At 34.9% G+C, this 25,647-nt stretch overlaps 1 protein-coding gene across 1 annotated transcript in view; it reads right to left on the bottom strand.

Moving 5' to 3' along the window:
* Positions 1-25,647, bottom strand: part of LOC150109672 (neurobeachin-like protein 1) — a 1,254,229-nt gene that overhangs the window by 839,193 nt on the left and 389,389 nt on the right. Inside the window, exons 16-17 of the mRNA XM_090413954.1 lie at positions 15,846-15,976; positions 8,901-9,033 (exon numbers count right to left, since the gene is read on the bottom strand). Coding sequence (XP_090270080.1) covers positions 8,901-9,033; positions 15,846-15,976 — 264 coding nt within the window. The remainder of the gene's footprint in view (positions 1-8,900; positions 9,034-15,845; positions 15,977-25,647) is intronic.

Genomic DNA, 25,647 nt, shown 5'->3' with positions numbered 1-25,647 from the left:
GACAGGATAAGAAAATGGTCAGGAGAAGAAGAAATAGAAAAACACTGAACTTAGTAATAATAATAATAATGACAAGATAAGTCAATAAAAATACAAGAAAAAAGAAGTAATATGGTATGCCGATTCATTCATAAAATTTGTGCTTGCTGATGGAGTTGCTAGTTCTAGCTTCTCAGGGATGAAAATTAAAAATATGAGAAATGTAACAGAAAAACAGAAAAGTAAAAGAGATGGTAGCTCTTGTTGAAAATAATGATTTAAGTAGTGACATATATAGTGTGAGAGAGCATATGAAAGTTTTTGGAAGAAATGAGAAAGAAAAGTGAGAGTAAAGATTGTACTGCTACCAAAGTTAAGATGGTCCAAATTAAGGAGGGCAATGATGGGAAATAGTTCAATGTGCAGGCTGTGTAAAAGAAACAGATGCATGTTTTTAGATGTGTGAAGTGTGTTTGCTGGTAGAAAACACTTGTATAAGAGGGATGGATTTATTACTGGCATGAAACCTAATGTAGAGAGTCAGGGGAACTAGATCATCATGGGAGGAATGGCAATAATGTGTGTGAAAGTTCAGTTATGAGTTATGGTATCCAAATGTGATAAAGATTCAAAAGGTATTGAACATGGTTATGCATCTATCGAAGGGGTAGAAATGTACACTCTAGGGAGACCTTTTGAGTCTGTGGAGAGAAAAGAGAAAGTTATACAACAAGGCCAAGTAGATTACATATCTTCTAAGTATAAGAAAAGGTCAGATGGAATGTGTTATGTCTCTACACCAATGCCAGGAGCATCAGGAACAAAGGGGCCGAGTTTATTGCTTTCATAAATATGTTACTACCTAAGGTTGTTGGCATTAGTGAAACTTGGCTATCAGAATAAAATTTTATGACTGGGATCGAGTATAAAGGATATAGTATTTTTAGGAATGATGGGTTGGGGGTAGTACTACTAATGATATCAGATCACTTAGAGTCCAGTTAGGGTAAAAACGCATGGAAGCAATAATGGTAATAATGTTCTATGTAGCAGTGAGTTTGAAGTGGAGGCTAACAGGATGAAATAAAAGTAATTGCTTGCTCTTTTTTCAGTGTATATATATATATATATATATATATATATATTTTTTTTTTTTTTTTTGAAAGCCACGTTTTTCATCTTGCAAGAAAAAACTTTTCCAGAGAATATAAGCAACTGAGATTTATTGCAGACTAACCACAAATTAGGTTTCTATAAAGCAAACTTAGTTGACTATGCTTTGAGTTCATTACTGACATCTCTCAACTATATACTCAAAATTAAATACTAACTTGTGATAATCTTGATTTTAAATACAGTTAAAGATGCAAATGAATTGTCTTATTCATCATCATCATGAGTATCAAGGATTTAGGCATAGCATGGCCTGTTCCAGACTTAGAAGTCATCGTTGAATCGTTTAAGATGATGTCCTGGTTTTCTTTTTCCTAATTGCTTGTACTTTAAGGCTTGTTTTGGTAATCTTTCGGTTTTCATTCTTTGAATGTGTTCCATCCATTTATGTTTATATTTTCTAATTATTCCTATTACCAGTTCTTGGTTTAATTCTTTCATAATTTCTTCATTTCTTTTGTGATCAAATAGGGTATACTTTGCAGTTTTTCTCATAAACTTCATTTCTGCCGTTGTTAATCTTTGTTTGTCTTTTGTTTTATTGTCCAGATTTCGCTTCCATACACTAAGACTGGTAGGGCTAATGTATTGTATACTTTTAGTCTGGTTTGTTTTTGAACTATTTTTCGTTTAAATATAGAGTTAATTACACCTGTTATTTTTAAATATTTTGCAATTTTTACGTTTATATCTTTTTCATTTTCATATGTGATCGTACATCCTAGGAAGTTAAATGAATTCACCTGTTCTAAGATCTTGTTATCTATTACTATATTAGTTCTTGCTGGATCTTGTCCTTTAAAGTCCATAGTTTTTGATTTTTCTGTTGATATTATCATACCATAATCTTTGGATATCTCATTTTGATCTAAAATAGCTTTCTGTAGTTTATCTTCAGAATTTGTAATTATTATTTGGTCGGCAAAGAGGAGAGTGTTTAAGTTTACTGTAGGAGAAAGTTTAATTCCTTGATGTAAATTTTTATTCCATTTTATTATTATTTCATTTAAGTAGATATTAAAAAGAGTTGCTGAGAGGGGACATCCCTGTCGGACCCCTTGGTTTATCTCTCTCGTATATGATAGCTCGTGATTTAATCTTATTTGTATTTGATTATTTTCATATATACTTGTGATAGCTTTTAGGATATTATTTGGTATTTGTCTTTCTTTTAATATGTTAAATAATATGTTTCTTTTAACTTTGTCAAATGCTTTTTCAAAGTCAATAAATGCAATATGTGTTTCTAAATTGTATTCTCTTCTTTTCTCTATTATTAATTTTAGGCAAAAGGCCGGGTCTATACATGATCGTCCTTTTCTAAATCCATTCCGTACTTCTAAAATAAAGTTTTCGGAATATTTAGGATTCTGCTATATATTTTGTACCAAGAATTTAGTATACTGATACCTCTATAGTTTTTAGGGTCATCTCTATTACCTTTTTAAAGATAGGAATCACAATTGCTTTTTTCCATTCTATTGGGGGGGGGGATACCAGTTGAATAAATTTTGTTTAAAAATAATAAGAGTATTTCTTTGAATCTTGTTCCTGCATATTTATATAGTTCTGAACCTAGTTTATCTTCTCCAGGTGATTTTCCATTTCTTGTTTCTTTCAGGCTGATTTCTAATTCTTCTTTAGTTATTTCCTTTTCATTTTCGTTAGTTATTTGCCAGTTGTCATTTTTAAAATATTTGTTTGTCCACAATTCCGTGTAGTAATTTAGAAATTCTTCTAATTTCAATTCAGTGTTTAATTTTATGTTTTCTTTGGTATCTGTAATTGTCTTATTGGATTAAGTAATTATTAATGACTTACAGTGAAAGTTTTTAAAGAATATACTTATAGCATACTCTTCGAGGACTGGGTATCCATCAGATTTATGATATTTATGTTGGAGCTTCAAGATCTTTATAGAAACAAATTATTATAAATATTATTTGTGGAAAATTTTCCATGCTACTCCTCTAAATTAATAGTAATTTTATGGCTAGTTTGCCTATTTTTTTAAGGGTATAATGTCATTGGCTTTTTACTCAATTTATTTAAGGCATTATTGATATTTTAGAGTATGGCCGAAAGGAAAAGGGGGGGAGGGTGCGGAATGAATGAAGCAGAGTCGAAACAGCTCACACCCCCATTACTCCCAAACCCCAATTCATTACATTCTATCCTTTTTTTTTTCCCCTAAAAATATTCTATCTTTCTCCTTTTTTCCCCAAAGAATCTATAGTACATCCTCGGAAACTCAGTTTTTAATTCAGATACTTTTATTTGTCCACATTTCTGGCTCCCACATTTTTCTATCTGTACATCCCCTCCCCCTTTCCTTTAGTCATACTTTTGCAGTGTTATATAAATGTGTTATCATACGCTCGATGCTGCTCCAAAAGAAGACAACCTTAAACATCCTACAAAGGTATTTCCAAAATTATTCCTTCCATATATTTTTCATTTAACTATGTCTCTAAAATATCAATAATGCCTTAAATAAATTGAGTAAAAAGCCAATGACATTATACAAGGGTTACTCCTTAAGAAAAATAGACAAAATAGCCATAAAAATTAATATTAATCTTTATAGAAATATTTTATTCAAATATATAATTGGAACTGAATACAAGCTTGGGTATTCTTGGTTCTAAACACAATAAATGTCTTATCACATTAATTAATTAAGGAATGTTGATGTGTTTTATTGTTGATATGGCTACAATCTCCAATACATTTGTTGATATGTTGGAAGTCATAGTCCTTCAAGAAAACAGTATGGGGAAGGCTGTTCCAAAGAAAAGTAGACACAATGAAAGAAGATGAGTGGCTGATTCAATACATTTTGAATTGAACTCTGTTTGACAAATGTTATATTTTTGCATTAGAGGAAAGTGGAGAAATGAAGCTGGTCAGTCTGGCTGAACAAAGCCCATGAAAATACTACTGAGAAAAAATAACAGAAACAGAGGAATTATAAGAAAGTGATCAAAGTGTGTGTGTGTGTGTGTGTGAGAGAGAGAGAGAGAGAGAGAGAGAGAGAGAGAGAGAGAGAGAGAGAGAGAGAGGGAGGGAGGGAGGGAGGGAGGGAGGGAGGGGGAATCATTTAATTGGATTGCCTTCTTTCTGGTGCAACAACCCAAAAGTGTGACCAACATTCTAAAAGGATGAACAGATTTTGGATTTACAGATACTATTAAGAGTTGCACAGATGAGAGGTGGCCTTGAATGGATGGAAAAGAACACTCACTAAAATCTTTGAGGGCTGAAGAAGTTATAAGTGTAATGTGAAAGTCAATCTAAGGAGGTGAGAGAAACTGATTCTCACTGGAGATCTTAATATTATCAAAAATTACAGGAGAGAAACATAAGGTATTTCATATTAGAAATACGACAGGACTGTATTTTGGTAGCACTGAAGTTTGGTAGATTGTCTTAATCCCATTGAAAAAATGGTATGAAGATCACTATTTAAGACATTGGTTATGGAAGATCTTGAGGCTTGAATCATCTGAGCTTTGTTTCAATTTTCTCACAATTTCAAACATAATCCCTCCTCACACACACACACACACACACACACATATTTTCTTCAATGTAAAATATTTATGCTCATAGATGTTTGAGCAGTGATTTACCAAATTTCAGCTTTTTAGCATCTGTAGATTAAAAGTGAACAATATGAATACAGTATTCAGGAAATGTTAAGCTTATCATTATAATTATCATCATCATCTCATGGAGTCAAGAGACTCAACACAAAAGGTCCTACTCTCACATACACAGCTCTTCATACCTTCGACTTAAAAGCATTCACAGTCTCTGCACTCATCACACTTTCAGGAAGGCAATGCATTCCAATCACCCACCACTCCCATGAAAAATACCTATGCTTCACACCTTTCAGGAATAGAATCTTGTTTCTTAACCCACTCCCCATGCCACCATCTCCAGACATTCTATGAAAAATCTCATCCACATTACTCTGATAATTACTCATTTTTATTCATTTCTTTTTTATATTATTTCTTATATTTCTTTATATTTTGCTTTGAGACATTTGTAGATGGAGAATATGTTAAAATTATACCCAGTATAATCTTTAATGGTACCTGTGAAATAAATATAAACAATAAGTTACACGATAACCACAGAAATTAACTTTATTACTATTTATTATCAGTAATGCATTTTCATTAACAAATCATTGTCATGTTTAAAAAAATCATGTCATGATTTCAACAAAATCATCAGTAGTGTTAAAATCCCTAATCAATGCAACTAGGAAAAAAGAAAGATATGATCCTACATCTTTAATCAAAAACCTAGTGAAAGCAGATCTCAGAATATAGTCATGCAATGCATCGCATTGTTAGTACAGATGTAATTTGCTGTTTATTACCACATGAGATTATTTGTGGAACAGTTGATTACATTTTAATATCTAATAGTTTGTTTGTTGTATGGAGTTCCCCCAATTTTCCCCATCCGTCCCACCCAGGACCGGTTGAGGTTGTGCTCTCCAATGAGGGAATTCTTAAGTATGTATTTTTTGACTGTAGATCAGTGTGTGTTCACGGGCTGGTTTGCCTGGTCTGAGAAACAAAAAACCCAAGTTTCCAGAAGAAAAAACTCTCTACCGCTGTATGAAATCAGCTAAAGTTTCCTTGTGTCATAGACAGGAATCGAACACAGGTCTTTTCGACCAAAGGCTTCGTCTATACTGACTGAGCTACGGAAGCTCAATTTCTACTAGTTTTGATGCATTATACTACACTTCTTCAGGACAATATCTGATGATAAAAATAAAAAAGATAAAAAATAAAAGATAATAAACAATACTGGAATATCTCTTCAGAATAAAATGAAAGAATTTTAAAAATGAAAAATAGAAATGTAAACGGAGCATGGTCAAGATTAGTGTAACAACATTAAAGCAAATTATAATTATTATTATTACGAAACATCTCCAGGGAGTCCAAAGACTCATTGAGGGAGGGCACCTACTCCTCAACTCTCCACCAACAGCATCAACACCATCTACCACCAGTATTATTTCCGCAGACAATCACAAACATCCATGCCCACAGCGGGGTTCGAACCCGCAGCCTCCTTTTCGCTGGAGAGCGGATACACTAACCACTCGGCCAACCAGGTCAAAGTTTCTCAAGTCGGCTTCTAGAATCGAACCTACGACACCCTTTCTTCAAGAGGGTTAGTGCCATGGTCGAGACATGCCATTTCCACTGAGCTACACAGGTTCTCTCAAATATCTAATGCCAAACATAGGGTGTTAATAAATAAAATATAAAATATATAATATAATTATATATTTATATAAAATAATTATATAATCTACCTTATATATAAATTGATAAGCCATTTTATGTCACATTTTGAAACTCAGGGTCTGGCTGAGTGTTGAGTCTTCAAAATTTGAGTCATCAGAATTCAAGGAGAACAGGCCTACCAGTCCGGAACACGGGGGATTGGCCACCGTAGGCACCAGGGGGTATAGCTCCCCCGTAAAATATAATTTTATATAAAATATAATATATATTTTTTGATGAAGGAAATTAATTTTGAAAGTAAAACATACTGCTCATCAGGCCAATAAAATCATAATTAAAAACACTAATAAAAGACAAACTTCTACTAAACAAAGCTCACAACCTTTAAAAATAAATGTAATTTATTAAGCTGCCAATATTTCACTTCACTTGGTTAGACTATAATAAATTTAGTTTAATCCTTTATCCAAGTATGAGCAAACAACGTTTGCACCTGAAAATATCTTCAGGACTGAGGTAAGATAGTGCACCACCAGGCAACTCCGAACAAAGGTGGACCAAGCTCTCATCGCTCCTTGTCTCAGTATCTCCCATAATGCAAAGCACATCTCCTTGCAGACATGTATATACCGCAATGCATTAAGGGAAGGGTCACTAGCCAGACCCAAACGTGGAGATACTAAGGCAGAAGCAATAGGAGAGATCATATTTACCTATAGGACTTGCCAAACAGGTGTACCACCTTATTATTGAATTACTCTGGATTTAGAGCAAGATGTTGGAAATTTATTTTTCAATTGGTTAGACTATAATAAATTTAGTTTAATCCTTTATCCAAGTGTAAGCAAACAAAGTTTGCACCTGAAAATATCTTCAGGACTGAGGTAAGATAGTGCACCACCAGGCAACTCCAAGCAAAGGTGGACCAAGCTCTCATCGCTCCTTGTCGCAGTATCTCCCATAATGCAAAACACATCTCCTTGCAGGCATGTATATACTGCAATGCATTAAGGGAAGAGTCACTAGCCAGACCCAAACTTGGAGATACTAAGGCAGAAGCAATAGGAGAGATCATATTTATCTATAGGAGTTGCCAACAGGTTCAACAATAAGGTGTACCACCTTATTATTGAATTGCTCTGGATTTAGAGAAAGATGTTGGAAGTTTATTTTTCACTTGGTTAGACTATAATAAATTTAGTTGAATCCTTTATCCAAGTGTAAGCAAACAAAGTTTGTGCCTGAAAATATCTTCAGGACTGAGGTAAGGTAGTGCAACACCAAGCAACTCCAAGCAAAGGCAACTCCTATAGGTAAATATGACCTCTCCTATTGCTTCTGCCATAGTATCTCCACGTTTGGGTCTGCCTCCCAATGACGAGACCTCAATAAAGGTTGAACCCGGTCTGGGTAGTGGTCCTCCCCTTAATGCATAGCAGTAGATACATGTCCGCAAGGAGATGTGCTTTGCATTATGGGAGATACTGAGACAAGGAGATGAGAACTTGGTCCACCTTTGCTCGGAGTTGCCTTGTGTTGCACTACCTTACCTCAGTCCTGAAGATATTTTCAGGCACAAACTTTGTTTGCTTAAAAGGATTAAACTAAATTTATTATAGTCTAACCAATTGAAAAATAAACTTTCAACATCTTTCTCTAAATCCAGAGTAATTCAATAATAAGGTGGTACACCTGTTGGCAACTCCTATAGGTATCTATGACCTCTCCTATTGCTTCTGCCTTAGTATCTCCACGTTTCGGTCTGCCTTCCAATGACGACACCTCAATAAAGGTTGAAACCGGTCTGGGTAGTGGTCCTCCCCTTAATGCATAGCAGTATGTACATGTCAGCTAGGAGATGTGCTTTGCATTATGGGAGATACTGAGACAAGGAGTGATGAGAGCTTGGTTCACCTTTGCTCCGAGTTGCCTGGTGTTGCACTACCTTACCTCAGTCCTGAGGATATTTTTAGGCGCAAACTTTGTTTGCTTACACTCGGATAAAGGATTAAACTAAATTTGCTCCGAGTTTCCAAGTGTTGCACTACCTTACCTCAGTCCTGAGGATATTTTTAGGCGCAAACTTTGTTTGCTTACACTCGGATAAAGGATTAAACTAAATTTATTATTTCACTTCAATTTAAACCAGCAAAGAGAATACATATATCATAGTTAATCAACTTTTTATTAAAATATCAAGTAAAAATAATGTATATTTAGCAAATAAAATTAAATATGCATGCACACGCACACACACACACACTAATATTCTCCAAAATGAAATGGGTAAAACAACAATTAAAAAAAAATGAGGGTTCAAAATTTTATAAAGATTTTTCTAGCTGTAAGCTCACAATACTATTTTGATGATCAAGGTTATAAATTCAATGAATACTGCAAATACCGTTTATGCAAATTATAATTTTTGTTATCAAGTTGGAGTAAATTATCATTCTGAATTACCCAGTTTCCATCATCCAAACGACTATCCAGAACAACTGCTGCATGAAATTCTTTTTTTGTTCTAGAAACTACAACAAATAATGAGTCGTCTGTCACAAAACCTTCAAAACCTGCTCCATAGCTGTTAAGAAATCTGCAAGTAAAAAGGAATACCAGAAAAACTGATGAGTATAATTATTACAGAGGCAGTGATGAGCTGCAGCTGGTTCACACTGGTTTGCATGAACTAGTTTTTAAATTATAAAGAAGTTTTAGAACAGGCTGTTAAAATTGTCTACAAAAACAAAATATGTTGTTATAAAATTATCTTGATTTTATAAAATGGTGAATAAAATAAACTTCAAATGCAATTGAACATGAAATTCTAACAAATGAAAATTAGTTTCTACACTGCTCAAATCAATTTGGGGATATTTTATAATAAATTTAGTTTAATCCTTTATCCAAGTGTAAGCAAACAAAGTTTGCATCATCATCATCATCAAATTCCTGCCATGTACCCTCAAGGGGTGTACAGGATATGACAGTACTACATGAAAAAATTATATCATTACTAACTTACTATCTACAATTTTCCTCCAAATCAGTCTGCTACTTGTCAAGACTCCAACATTATCAGATCTTATATTTCTATCGTCTAAGGGACTTTGTACCGTATCAATCCACCTATAACTTGGTCTTCCTCTGGGTCGTTTTCCTGCCAACCTGGCAGAGAACACTTGTTTTGCTAATCTTTCCTCTCCCATTCTATTTAAGTGACCATACCACCTGAGATTAGCTCTGCTAACACATTCCTGGATGCTGACAATGTCAAGTTCTTTCCTAATATCCTCATTTTTAATATGATATTGCCATTGATGCCATCTGTTTATGCCTCTAATCTTTCTCAGGACTCTCATATCTGCAGTCTCTAGTCTTTGGTCAAGTGTTTAACTTCTGACCCAGCTCTCAGATCCATAAGTTAAAACTGGTTTGAACACTGTCTTGTATACAGCTAATTTAGTGTTCTGACTAATTTCTCTCTTATTCCATATGAATTTATTTAATTGACTTCCCACCATACCAGCTTTGCTGATTCTGTTGTCTATTTCTATATTTAATTTACCATCTTCAGTAAAAATCATGCCTAAGTAGCTGAAATGTTTTACTTGTTCCACAGGTTCTCCATTCACAACACAGTTGACATTTTCAACAATTCTACCTATTTTCATTGTCTTTGTCTTTTTAATGCTGACCTTCATACCATATCTATTACAACAGTTATTATTCAATTTAGTCAGAGAATCTTGCAGACTTGTAGTGGATTTATTTAGAAGTATAACATCATCCGCATAAAGCAAAGAGCTGACATTAACATCTCCAATTTTGATATCAGGTTTAATACCACTTTCCTTCATAATGTGATCCATATAGATAATGAATAACAGAGGAGATAATGTACATCCTTGTCTCACACCAGATTTAACATTAAACCATCTTCCTGTACTTCCTTCAATTCTAACTGCTGACTTACAACTCAAATAAAGACTAAGTATTGCTTGATATAATGCCCCATTGACACCATATAACTGTAGCGTATTGAATAGCTTCTCTCTTGGCACCTTGTCATATGCCTTTTCCAAATCGACAAAACTTAAATACAGATCTTTGTTATATTCCCATGCTTTCTCGACTATTTGTTATAAAGTGAAGATCTGATCCTGACAGCCTCTATTTGGTCTGAATCCAGCTTGTTCTTCACCAAGCTTTTCTTCCACAATTCTTCTCAACCGTTTCTCAAGTATACTTGCATAGATCTTGCCAGGAACACTCAGTAGGGAAATACCTCTGTAATTCTCACATTCAGTTTTATTTCCCTTTTTATACATGGGTACTATGAGAGCTCTACTCCAATCATCGGGAATTCGTCCCTCTGGCCAGGTTTTCTGAACTATGCAGTGCAGCCACTGTAAGATTCTTATACCACCATACTTCAGCATTTCTGGTCGAATATCATCTACTCCTGCTGCCTTTCCACATTTCAAACCTTTGATGGGTTTTTCTACTTCAAGTATGGATATGTATTCCTGACTGCATGGCTGGTCAGTGTTTTTTTATCACTGTGCTGTCGTCACTGCTTGTTTCATTTAGCAGTTTTTCAAAGTAATTACTCCATACTTCAAGGATATCTTTTTCTCCTGTTTTCATGTCACCTTTATCATCTCTAACTCCTTTTACAGCACTCTTTCCTCCATTCCTAAGCTTCTTCAATAACCTCCAGAATATTTTGCCAGCTTCTTGATATTTATTTTCTATATTCTTGCCAAAGTCCTCCCATGACTTTTGTTTAGCTAGTTTTACACACTGTTTAGCTTTCTTACATTTGTCTCTGTATTCTGTAAGAGTAAAAGCTGACTTATTTGACAGGAACTTTTGATATGCTTTCTTCTTTTCCTTCACTGCCTCTTTAACTTCCTGTGTCCACCAGGGAGTTCTGACTTTTTTATCCTTGCACACAACCTCACCACATGCCTCTCTGGCAGAATCAATCAATGTTATTTTCAGAGTTTGCCACTGAATTTCCAAGGTTTGATTCCTGTTCTCAAACTCTTTCATTTTCTTTTCAATAATCTTTCTGTATTTTAATCTACAGTTCACATCTGAGAGCTGCTCAACTTTTATTCGCTTTAAAACTTTCTTACATGTCATTCTTTTCAATATGAAATTCAATTTTATCCTGCTCAAGACTAAATAGTGATCACTTCCAATTTCAAATCCTCTGTACACTCTGGTATCCTGCACCAGGGAGAAAATATCACTATCAACAACAATAACATAGTCAATGAGACTTTTCTTATTCCTAGCCTATTCTCTCCATGTGAATTTGCACGCATTTTTATGTTGGAACATGGTGTTAATAATAACCAGTCCATGTCCTGAGCAGAAATCCAACAGATATTTGCCATTATTATTAGCTTTGCTCTTTTCTCCAAATTTTCCCAAAATATTTTTGTATATCTCACAATCATTTCCTACTCTGCTATTTAGATCCCCAACAAGGACCAACTTTTCCTTTTTCATTGTGTCAGTTGCTTTTTAAGCGTCAAAAAATTCCTCCACTTCTACCTTAGTAGAACCTTCTGTGGGACCATAGGCACAAATAAGTCTCATTGTCCAGTTCCCCATTCTCATATTTGCTCACATTACTCTACTTGAGACTGACTGCCATTCAAGAAGATTACCCTCGTATTTTGTGTTGAATACTATGGCTACTCCTTCTTTTCCTTTTCCTTGAACAAAGTTTGCGCCTGAAGTATCTTCAGGACTGAGGCAACTCGTAGTAAAGGTGGAACAAGCTCTCATCACTCCTTGTCTTAGTATCTCCCATAATGCAAAGCACATCTCCTTGCAGACATGTATAATACTATGCAATAAGGGAAAGGCCACTACCCAGACCAGTTTCGACCTTTATTGATGTCTCATCAGTGGGAGCCAGACCTAGAGGTAGTGATACTAAGGCAGAAGCAATGGAATAGTCATATTTACCTATATGAGTTGCCAAAAGGTGTCTCGCCTTCTTATTAAATTACTCTGGATTTAGAGAAAGATGTTGGAAGTTTTTTCCCACTTGGTTGGACTATAATAAATTTAGTTTAATTCTTTATCCAAGTGTAAGCAAACAAAGTTTGCACCTGAAGTATCTTCATGGCTGATATTTTAGTTTCTGTCAAGATAATTATAAATTTTTGCAAATAATTATAACTATTAGGCACTTTATACATGAATAAATATTTCTTACTTATGGATAGGTTGTAATTGATGAGATATTGTTTAAATAATCGATATTTATTACAAATCGTGTTACATTTGTAAATTATTTTTATAATTTTATAATTTACAAGAAAACCAAAATATCCCCTAATTGTTTTGAGCAGCATACAATGAATGGGTCAAGATGGGTCAAAACCTGAGGGCAAAATCCTTTGCTTCCTAAGTATTTTATCTTCAGTTATTAACCAATCCAGAAAGTGACTCTGTCAAAATACATAATAATATGCTGATTTGAAAGGAAGTGTTCTATACTAATGGGAGCAGTAATGAATACTAAAATATTAATTATGAAAACTTCAATTAATACTTTACTATATTTCAGGAACGTTACATTGCCATTATCAGGGTTCAGTGTATGTAAGCACTAACACTGGGCAAATGAGGCTGAAGAAAGGCAACCAAAGTCGAGCCTAGAGTCTTAAACGGTTCTCCCTAGTCGACTAAATTCAGTAGTCTTGGCCATTGGTGCTGAAGATCTGAGGATGAATGCTTCCCAAATTTTGGGCAGTCTCACGAACCCAAATTTGTTGAGGTTTGGAAAGTTTTTGAGGACTGAGGTAGATTTGAGGAACAGCTTTAATATTTGTATTCGCTGCAGTGAAATAGAGTGACCTTCTTCCAGCATATCCTGTGGAGGTGGGTGTCCAATGCATGGTGAGCAAGTCCTGAGTGGTTGGTGAAACTGGATGTTTCTTGTGTTCAGAAATTCTGATACTGGCTATCCTGTCTGTATGGCAGTAGTAGGACAGTTTGCAACTGCAAGGGACCTGGAAGAAACCTGGTAGGTCTAGGGAATGTGGCTGGTCTTTGGTGGAGTGGGTAAGTGATGCTAATTTTCTGTGTGGTCTGGTCTGTAGATGGTTATAAGGTTATATTTCTTTAGGATTTTTATCAATTTTTCAGATGTGTCCCAAATATATGAAATAATGATAGATCTTGAGTAATCTCTGCTCTGAAGAAGCAGGAGGGGGGGGGGGGGGTGCAGTTACAAGGTTTTACTATTTTTTGGATTTTTTTAGGATTGTAGCCATTGGCTAAGAAAAGAAAGTATTGAGGATAGTTAGGACACTGTTATCATAACTGGTTAATTTTGTCTTGAACACAAGAACACAAGGTTTTATAATCCCAAATCGCCAGGACAAGGGGTGGTGTGACTGCTAGTGAATGTATGCATAGGTTTTCTGTAAAACAGAGAATGCCAGGGATCTATCAGGTTATAATCAGAGTGTCTAGGAATGGGAGACTGTAGTGTTTTCCTTTTCTAAGGTAAATTGGATCCTGGGTGTTGATTGTTTAGATGTGTTAAGAATTTATGGAGCATATCCAGACCATGTGGCTAAATGGAGAACACATCATCTACGTAGTGTAGCTACATACTATGTTTATGTGGGGCAGAATTTAAATCTTTTTCTTCAAAGGTCTCCATGAAGAAGTTGGCCAAAGGTGGAGAAAGTGGAAAAACCATAGCTGTTCCCCCCATCTGTTTGTAGAATTTTCCTTGTCAAATGAAACAGCCTGAGTTCATGGTGAACTGAGGCATTTCAAAAGAACGTGTAGAATATGTTCTGCATGAAGAATTGCAAATGAAAAAACTTTGTGCAAGATGAGTGCTGCGCTTGCGCACAGCAGATCAAAAACACACTCAATTGAAATCTCTGAACAGTGCTTGGAGCATTTTAACAAGAGTAAAACTGATTTTGAGCATCGATTTATTACTATGGATGAGACTTGGATTCACTGTTACACACCAGAATCTAAACAGCAGTCTAAACAGTGGACAGAAGCCGGTTGTTCAGCGCCAAAGAAGACAAAATCAGTTAAATCAGCAGGAAAGATCATGGCATCAGTGTTTTGGAATACTAAAGACATTTTTTTTTTTTAATTAATTATCTTGTAAAGAGTAAAACAATAATTGGGAATATTATTCTGATCTTTTAACCAGACTAGATGAAAAAATGTGCGAGAAAAAACCTAGTTTGCAGAAGAAAAAAATCATCTTTCATCAGAACAATGCACCTGCCCACAAAGGTGTTTTGGCAATGAGAAAATTAAGGGATCTGCACTATGAATTGCTGGAACATCCACCCTATTCCCTAGATTTGGCTCCCTCTGATTTCTATCTCTTCCCGAAACTAAAACTCTTCCTTGCTGGTCAGCTTTTTTTGAATCAAGAAGCGATTGCAGCTGTAGAGGGTATTTTGCAGATCTTACTGAGAACCACTACAGGGACAGGATAATGGCGCTAGAGCATCACTGGAATAAATGTATTAGTCTTAAGGGAGATTATGTTGAAAAATGAAAATAAGTTTGAAATGATAAATTCGTTTTTTCATTGTTAGGACGATAACGTTTCAGACCACCCTCGTATTTACAGTCTATGTGCTAGATTTAGTAATAATTAATGCAATTAGAGATAACTGGAATGAGACTTCATAATGAAAACAACGTCCCCCTCTCACACACTATACTGTATGCATGCAAGCAAACCATATTTATTGTCGCACCAAATATAGTATCTAACTAAATACATTTCTTGTAACTTCCTATTTCAAATTTTCAGTTACAGAAAATATGTGCTAACAACTGTTTATAATGCAGTCATTGGATGCAAAAAGCATTTGATTTATGTAAAGCAAACAAAGATACACATGCATGCACAACTTGAAATCAGTTTAAATTGCATTTGATATTTTCAAATTTCAGTTCACAGCTGCTAATTTTACAAATAAAATTCTAAAGAGAAAGTTGCAACTAACATGCCATATAAACTTTCTAAAAAGGCATCCATCCAATGCAGAAGAGACAGATGCAGTAAAGCGGGTTCCTGCAGGTGTTGTATGTACATGTGGACAATGTCCAGTGTAGACATGTTAACCATTTGATGCTGATAAAAATGCAAAACAGCAAGTACTTTTGTCATTATGTACATGACTGTATGTGCATGTGAAAATGCAAATCATTAAGTGTGCACCTATCTGCATGCTTATGCAAAGATATCATACACACATGTGATAGTGTACAATAAGAACTGAAAAATTGTCTTATGACAGCATATTACTTAACTTAAAATTTAGTATACATAACTCAAAATAGAAATTTATAAGGAACTGATATAAATTAAAATTATTTGCTTACGTATATAGCTGTCTTCTTTTTTGTCCGGATTTTTTGCAAGCATCTCTCTTCTCTACTTTGTCAAGATATACCCATCCATGGAATGTAAGTCCTGTGCCTGGCCACTTCTTAATTCCATGAACTGCAATACCCTATAAAAATTATTATAGGAATTGCTTAACAATCTGCTAGCCAACCTTCATTAGTCACTGAGTAAATTTGACAAATTATAACTACAGAACTTTCAAATATCAGGTTTCAAATGGAAACATTCTGTTTGGTTATAAAACAGCAATGGATATGTTTATTTTTTGTTTTCGTTTTTTTTTTGCAAGGTAAATAAAATTTAAAAAAATTTTAAAGTAAATAAAAGTTAATCTGTGAGATGGACACTGTGGAAGATTTGTTTGCTCATGTAAGTAGTGCATTATAATATGGCACGTAGTGCAAAATCAAAATGAAAAGGCAAGTTAACTTTCATTAAATCAAGAAAGGGAAAACGTACAAACATTTAGTACTGTGTTTGCAAATGTGTTTAACTGGCCCACAAGCTTCTTAATGCTGAGAACATTTTCAGCTGTTCCTGAAACTCTACTTCTTTCACTTCACTTTTATAGAGGATAAAAAAAAATAAAATAAAATTTTCATTTAGATCAATGTTTCCCAAAGTGTGGTATGTGTATCCCAGGGGTTCTGCAGAAGATCTTTAGGGATACAAGACACTTTTTTTTTTTTTAATTATGATCACCCTCTCCCTTTTCTTTTATGTATTGTTATATATAAGGAGGTCTATTATATAATTAAATTTTCAAAAACCCTTTCCTTCAGTATTACACGGTGATCAGCATTCATTTTAGATAAATTATGGACTCTACAACCAAGTTATAAATATCTATTTAATTTCCCAACGTTTTGCTTTTCATATTAAGGTCATCATCTGGAGTATACACGTAAATACAGAGAAAAGCTGAATTACATTTCACACAGTATGCTAAAGAGACAATGATTTGATCAACGGTTATTCTACTGGCATGACCTCTAGTGAAAATAGAATATAAAATAAATAAATAAATAAATAATACAAATACAGTAACCCCCCCCCCCCGTATCCGCGGTTTGAAAAAAGTGTGCAAAGCGCCAGTTGAAACATGCATATCCATAGGCTGAAAACTTGTCAAAACACGCTTGTTTTGCTAGGCGAGCGTGAACTTAACGTGCGTGTTTGTTCATGTTTAGTTTTACACGAATTGTTGAAGAAAGCAGTTGTCAATTGTCTGCCATTGCAATTAAAAATTGTGTTTAAATTCAAGCAAATAAATTTCGAAAAATTTTAAAATGGCTTCAAAACCAAAGAGAAGACATGAAGTGCTCAGTATTAGTGAAAAAAAAAAAAGTCAATTGCAACTGTTGCCAAGATCTATATTAAAAATGAATCTTCTATGTGAAGTGTTGAAGAACAATGAAAAAATTTGTGCCAGTCTTTCTGTTGCACTTAGATCTGCAAAAGTTAGGGGTACAATGCATGACAAGGTGTTACTCAAGGTAGAGAAAGCTTTGAATTTCAGGGTGGAAGACATGACAAGAAAAAGGATTCCTATTGATGGTAACATGTTATGGCAAAAAGCATCGATCCTATATGAAGACATCCAGGCGCAAGACGAAAAAGAAGAGGAAGAAAAGTCATTTACCACAAGTAAGGGCTGGTTGCATAGATTCAAAACTAGGTTTAATCTAAAAAACATAAAAATTATAGGAGAATCTGAATCAGCTGATGAGAAAGCTGCTAGACTGTTCCCAGCAAAATTTTAAAAAATTATTGCAGAGAAAAGTTATCATCCTAAGCAAGTTTTTAATTGTGATGAAACCAGCCTTGTTTGAAAAAAATCCTTCAACAGACCTACATCCATAAAACTGTGAAGCAAGCACCAGGCTTTCAAGCATTTAAGGACAGACTGATGCTAGTACTTTGTGGCAACGCAGCTGGTCATATAATTAAACCTAACCTTGTTTACCGAGCACAGAATCAACGTGCCTTTAAAAACAAAAACAAAAGTTGTCTGCCCTGTTTTTTGGTAATCAAATCCGAAAGCATGGGTCACGGCCATGTTATTTATGGAATGGTTCCATCGATGTTTTATTCCAGAGGTGAAAAAATACTTGGAGAGGGAAAGATTACCATTTAAAATTTTATTGATAATAGACAATACTCCAGGGCACCCTGAGTCACTAGTCACCGAAGATGAAAATGTTCAAGTGGTTTTCTTCCTACCTAATACAACCTCGCTTCAGTCACTTGATCAAGGTGTCATTAGATGCTTCAAAGCCTCATATGTTCGGCAGGTTTTCGATATCATCATCATGCGTATCAAGGATTTAGGCCTAGCATGGTCTATTCTGGCCTTAGAAGTCATCATTGAATCATTTAAGAGGACGTCCTGGTTTTCTTTTTCCTAATTGCTTGTACTTTAAGGCTTGTTTTGGTAATCTTTCGGTTTTCATTCTTTGAACGTTTTTCCATTCATTTATGTTTATATTTTTTAATTTTTTCTATTACTGGTTCTTGGTTTAATTCTTTCATAATGTCTTCATTTCTTTTGTGATCAAATAGGATATACTTTGCAGTTTTTCTCATAAACTTCATTTCTGCCGTTGTTAATCTTTGTCTTTTGTTTTATTGTCCAGATTTCGCTTCCATACACTAAGACTGGTAGGGCTAATGTATTGTATAACTTTTAGTCTGGTTTGTTTTTGAACTATTTTTGGTTTAAATATAGAGTAAATTACACCTATTATTTTTAAATATTTTGCAATTTTTACGTTTATATCTTTTTCATTTTCATATGTGATCGTACATCCTAGGAAGTTAAATGAATTCACCTATTCTAAGATCTTGTTATCTATTACTATATTAGTTCTTGCTGGATCTTGCCCTTTAAAGGCCATAGTTTTTGATTTTTCTGTTGGTATTATCATACCATAATCTTTGGATATCTCATTTTGATCTAAAATAGCTTTCTGTAGTTTATCTTCAGAATTTGTAATTATTATTTGGTCATCGGCAAAGAGGAGAGTGTTTAAGTTAACTTTAGGAGAAAGTTTAATTCCTTGATGTAAATTTTTATTCCATTTTATTATTTTATTTAAGTGGATATTAAAAAAGAGTTGCTAAGAGGGGACATCCCTGTCGGACCCCTTGGTTTATCTCTCTCGTATATGATAGCTCGTGATTTAATCTTATTTGAATTTGATTATTTTCATATATACTTGTGATAGCTTTTAGGATATTATTTGCTATTTGTCTTTCGTTTAATATGTTAATTAATATGTTTCTTTTAACTTTGTCAAATGCTTTTTCAAAGTCAATAAATGCAATATGTGTTTCTAAATTGTATTCTCTTCTTTTCTCTATTATTAATTTCAGGCAAAAGGCCAGGTCTATACATGATTGTCCTTTTCTAAATCCATTCTGTACTTTTAGAATAAAGTTTTCGGAATATTTCATTAGTTTGTTATTTAAGATTCTGCTATATATTTTGTAACAGGAATTTAGTATACTGATACCTCTATAGTTTTTAGGGTGATCTCTATTACCTTTTTTAAAGATAGGAATCACAATTGCTTTTTTCCATTCTATTGGGGGGGGGGATACCAGTTGAATAAATTTTGTTTAAAAATAATAAGAGTATTTCTTTGAATCTTGTTCCTGCATATTTATATAGTTCTGAACCTAGTTTATCTTCTCCAGGTGATTTTCCATTTCTTGTTTCTTTCAGGCTGATTTCTAATTCTTCTTTAGTTATTTCATTTTCATTTTCGTTAATTGTTTGCCAGTTGCCTTTTTTAAAATATCTGTCTGTCCACAGTTCTGTGTAGTAATTTAGAAATTCTTCTAATTTCAATTCAGTGTTTAATTTTATGTTTTCTTTGGTATCTGCATTTAAGTGTTTCAAAATCTTATATACATTGGGTCTTATTTTATATAAATCATGTTGTAAATTAGAAACAAATTTATTCCATGATTCTCTCTGTCTTTTTCTGACTTCTCTTTTAGCTATGGCTCTTATTCTTTTATATTCTATTTCATATTCTAATCTTTTACTGCTTAACCATTTGTGATAGGCTTCTTTTTTCTTTTTAATTATTTCTTTCATTGTATCATCCCAGATCTTCAGTTTTTTTCTTTTGTTGAATTTTTCGGTCTTTCCTAAGCTTTCATTTGAAAGTTTATTTTTCACTTGGTTAGAGTATAATAAAATTAGTTTAATCCTTTATCCAAGTGTGAGCAAACAAAGTTTGCGCCTGAAGTATCTTCAGGACTAGGGTAAGGTGATACAACACCAGGGCAACTCGTTGCAAAGGTGAAGAAAGCTACCAACACTCCTATCTCAGTATCTCCTATAATGCAAAACACATCTCCATGCGGATATGTCTAATGTTATGCATTAAGGGAAGGGCCACTACCCAGACTAGTTTCGACCTTTATTGAGGTCGAAACTAGTCTGGGTAGTGGCCCTTCCCTTAATGCATAACATTAGACATATCCACAAGGAGATGTGTTTTGCATTATGGGAGATACTGAGTAAGGAGTGTTGGTAGCTCGCTCCACCTTTGCAAGGAGTGCCCTGGTGTTGTACCACCTTACCCCAGTCCTGAAGATACTTTCAGGTGCAAACTTTGTTTGTTCACACTTGGATAAAGGATTAAAGTTAATTTATCAACTCCTATAGGTAGAGATGATCTGCTAATGCTTCTGCCTGGTATCTCCACTAGGGCCTGGCTCCCACTGAAGAGACCTCAATAAAGGTCGAAACTAGTCTGGGTAGTGGCCCTTCCCTTAATGGATAACATTAGACATATCCGCATGGAGATGTGTTTTGCATTATAGGAGATACTGAGAGGAGATGTGTTTTGCATTATAGGAGATACTGAGATAGGAGTGTTGGTAGCTTTCTCCACCTTTGCAACGAGTTGCCCTGGTGTTGTATCACCTTACCCTAGTCCTGAAGATACTTCAGGCGCAAACTTTGTTTGCTCACACTTGGATAAAGGATTAAACTAATTTTATTATAAGCTTTCATTTGCTGCTGCATTTAGTATCGTTTTTATATTAAGCCATTCTATTTCTATTTCTTCATTTTGTTTTTATTTTGTCTAGATATTGGTTAATTCTTTGTTCATATAGCCATTGTACATTTGTATGATTCAATAGTCTTGTTTTATAAACAAATGTTTCAATTTTTTTTTCTGTTCTTGTTACTTGTAGCCATTTAGGTGGTAATCTTAATTTTATTTTAACAAGGAAGTGGTCACTGCTTATTTCATATCCTCTGTGAACTCTAACATCTAGTGAAAATTTTTATGTCTTTTCATTTAATATGAAGTAATCTAATATTGGTTTCCATCCTCTTGCTGCCCAAGCATATTTATGTATGTCTTTATGTTTATAGAAGGAATTCATTATTTTTAGGTTATTATAAACTACAAACTCTAACAATTTTTTACCATTCCTATTTAGAGTGTGTTCCCCATGTATTCCTATATTATTATTAATTTTTGTGTTTCCAATTCTTGCATTTAAGTCTCCTGCTAAAATTATGTAATCATTTTTATTTATTTTATTATATAGGTTTTGTAGCTGATTATAAAAATCAATATTATTTTGTTCTCTTCCTTCTTCTGGGGCATATAACCCAATTATTGTTAAATAGCCTCTATCTATCTTTATTCTAGCTTCTATTAGTCTTTCGTTCCATAATTTATAATGTTTTAACTATTTTGAAAGGGAGTTATGAATCCAAATCATGACTCCTGCTTGTGCTCTTTGGTCTCTGCCAACTCCACTGTATATCACATTAAAATTTTCAGTTCTCATGGTTCCTTTTAATTTCTTTTTTGTTTCAGTGATTACTGCTATTTTAAAATTTCTTTCATTTAATAATTGGTCCAATTCTATTTCTTTATATGCTATTCCACTTACATTCCAGTTTGCCATGTGTATTATATTTTGTCGTTTCCATTTTTGTTTTACCTTTTCCATTCCAGGGTCTTTTCCCATAGATTCAATCCGATTATCTTTTTCTGTCAGCTTACAAGTAGGATTATGCAGATGATATTAGGCAGATGAAATGATTGCACTAATTGAGTTGTTCACCCAAAAATTGTTGGAATAAGTGAGACATGGTTAGATGAGGATGACATCCTGACTGGAATAGAGATTGAAGGATATGATGTGATTCGTGAGGATAGAAGGGGTAAAAAGGGAGGAGGAGTGCTATTGATGATAGAGAAAGAGTTATGTCCATACAAAGTAGAGATGCAAGAGGGAAATAGTGGCAGTGGTTTTGAGGTAGTATGGCATGAGATAGAGGTGAATGGAATGAAATACTTGGTTGGATGTTATTATAGACCAGGAAATGTGGATGGCAGTGACTATGAAATGTATAATCAAATTAGACAAGCAAATAAGAAAAGAGTGATCATTATGGGCAATTTTAATTATGGCAATATAGACTGGAATGATAACGTAGCAACTGGAAGTAAAGAAAATGAGTTTCTTGAGTTTTTGTGGGATAACTACTTCAGACAGTATGTAACAGAGGGCACACTAGGATTGAGGGTCTTGAATTTAGTCATCTCATCAGAGGATGTAATTATAAATGAAGTGTCAAATCATCCACCCACTGGTGAGAGTGACCATGAGGTGATTTCCTGGGTGGTTGCCAGCAGTATGAGGACCTCTGTAAGAAAAGGGGATATGTGGAACTACAAGGGTGGTGGGGGGGGGGTAATTATAAAGAGCTCAGGAGACAGCTTCCAGGTGTAACATGAAATGAGGAGTAAGCTGGAAAAGAGATCAATGCCGCTTGGAGGATTTTCAAAAACTATCAAGTAGATACAATGTCGAAATGTATTCCAAAATGTTAAAGATACCAAGCTATTTTAAACCTGGTTTTACTCCATTTCCCAAGTAAGCAAACAGACAAATAAGTCAAGTTTGCACCTGCACGTAATGCAAGTCTAGCTGACCCTGCAGGTAGTGCAGGACCAAGGTAACTCATGATAAAAGTAGAATAAGCTCTGATCACTAATCTTAATATTTACCCATAATGCAAAGCACATCTCCTGGAGGAGATGTGTGATGCTTTGTATTAAAGGCACGGGGCCACTACCCAGACCAGTTTCGATCTTTATTGAGGTCTCATCAGTGGGAGCCAGGCTAGAAATACTTTATGGTAACTTGTTCTGGTAAAATACTTATAAGCTCTGTATTACTAAAATCTTGGTATTTCCAGCCTGGTTCCCACTGATGAGACCTCAATAAAGGTCGAAACCAGTCTGGGTAGTGGCCCCTTGCCTTTAATACAAAGCATCATACATCTCCTCCCAGGAGATGTGCTTTGCATTATGGGTAAATATTAAGATTAGTGATCAGAGCTGATTCTGCTTTTACCATGAGTTACCTTGGTCTTGCACTACCTGCAAGGTCAGCTAGACTTGCATTACGTGCAGGCGCAAACTTGACTTATTTGTCTGTTTGCTTACTTGGGAAATGGAGTAAAACCAGGTTTAAAATATCTTGGTATCTTTAACATTTATTATACCCAAAGTAAAATACTTTCTGTATTCCAAAAGTGAGAAGGTTAAATAAGGTAGGTGTGAAATAAATGAATAAAGAGATTAAGCATGCGATACAGAGAAAAAGGACATTATGGAGGCAGCATAAGAGAAGTGGAAATAACCAATTCCACGAGGACTACAAAGACCAGGCAAGGCAGGTGACTTGGTTGGTGAGGGCAGCTAAAGAGAGGTATGAACAGCAGTTAGGTAATGAAGACAAAAACAATCATTACTGTGTATCCTTCTCCTCTGTCCATGGACAGAGGAGAAGGATACACAGTTCGAAAGAAATGTGTATTACACAGTAATACACAGTTCTTTCGATATGTAGCCAGTAAAAAAAAGAATGATTATGGAAGGATGACATTGATTGGAGAAAATGGTATAAAGACAGCTGTTGCAGATGTGCTGGAGATACTTAATGAGCAGTTCATAAAGGTATTTCAGCCTTGTGAATGTGGCTTCATGGAGGGATTGAGAGCAGTTGATAACGGGGAAGAGAGACTGACTGTAACTGAGCAAGAGGTGTATGAGGAGTTGAGCAAATTAGATGTAAATAAGGCTATGGGACTTGATAATATATCGCCACATATTCTGAAGGAATGTGCCAGGGAGTTGACACCTGCCTTGACATATTTTTTTTTAATAAGAGTCTTGCACTTGGTCAAGTTCCTAAGGAGTGGAAGAAGGGCAAGATTGTGCCACTTCATAAAGAGGTGATCGAATTCAAGCATCAAACTATAGGCCTATCTGTGTGTCAGATGTTGTGGTTAAGTTATTGGAGAAGCTTGTGAGAACTAGAATCCAGAATTGGGTTGACAACAATCGTATTATCTTTGAGGGCAGCATGGATTAGGGAAGTCATGTTTTAGTAATCTACTTACTTATTACAATAAGGCGACTGCTTCCATGGACAGAGGAGAAGGATACACAGTAATATACTAAGATTTTGCAAAGGCTTTTGATAGATTACTGCATGATAAGTTGATAGTCAAACTGGAGTGGATGGGGTTTGATATTAGATTGGTGCATTGGATTGGAGACTGGCTGTGTGATAGGTATCAACAAGTTGTGTATGGGGGGAGCGATATCCAGGAAAAGGAAAGTTACTAGTGGTGTGCCTCAGGGGTCTGTTTTAGGGCCATTGCTATTTAACTTGTATGTTAATGATATTGGTGAATATTTGGAAGGAGATATTCAGTTGTTTGCAGATAATGCAAAGTTGGGATAAACCATGAAGAGTAGAGAAGATGTTGTATCCTTACAAGAACACTAGAATAAATTGAGTGATTGGGCACAGGAATGGGGATATGCGAGTTCAATGTTGCAAAATGTAAGGTTTTAAAATTTGGAAAACAAAAATGGGATGAAGAATTTATGCTTGGTAAGGATATATTGTCGGAGGTGGAAGAAATAAAAGATCTGGGGGTGAGAATAGATAAGGATCTGAAATTTAGGGGACACTAGCCAAAATTGTGAAGACAACACAAAGGCTTCTGGGAATGATGCAGAAGACACTGACTTATAGAAATAGAGAGATTCTGTTGCATTGTATAAGGTTTTGATTAGCAACACCCAGATTTGGTCACCTGGTTTTCAGAAGGATGAAGAGATGTTGGAGAGGATCCAGAGGTAACTGACTAAGGTAGTTTCTAACCTCTGGAATGTCGAGTATGAGGAAAGATTGAGAAGATGCAACTTACAGAGTCTGGTGGACAGGAGCATGAGGGGAGATATGATAGAGACCTACAAGTTATTAAGGGGTTGTTATAGGTTCAATGCTGGAGAGGTTCTACAGAAAATAGTGGGAGATCAGGAGAGAACCAGAGGTCAACCCTGGAAGCTGTATAAGGAGTGTGTGAGTAGGGGAATGAGAAGCAAGTTTTTTTCATGCAGAGTTATTGGAATGCCTTGCCTGCAGAGAATTTGAGTGTGTTTAAAGCATGGTAATGAGCTGTGTGTTTGATAAAAGGATGTCAAAGATGAGTCTTTGACTTCATGGGTTCTTGGGTAATAATAATAATTATATATTAACTACATAACATATTCACTAAAGAACCCTACAGTCCAGCGCATGAGACTAAGGCAATTTACTAATAATTTCCTACTTCAATTTTGCTATATATGTGCAAAAATCTGGGTTTCACGAGTGGTTTGCTACTATCTGCGGTTTCAGGTATCTGCGGAAGACGATGTAACCAAAACC

Source organism: Typopeltis vanoorti, chromosome 2, assembly GCF_054136105.1.
Source record: "Typopeltis vanoorti isolate ZY-2024b chromosome 2, IOZ_Tvanoo_1.0, whole genome shotgun sequence".
NCBI lineage: Eukaryota > Metazoa > Arthropoda > Arachnida > Uropygi > Thelyphonidae > Typopeltis > Typopeltis vanoorti.
Note: the sequence above shows the minus strand (reverse complement) of the source record. Positions and strands in the feature narration are given on the sequence as shown.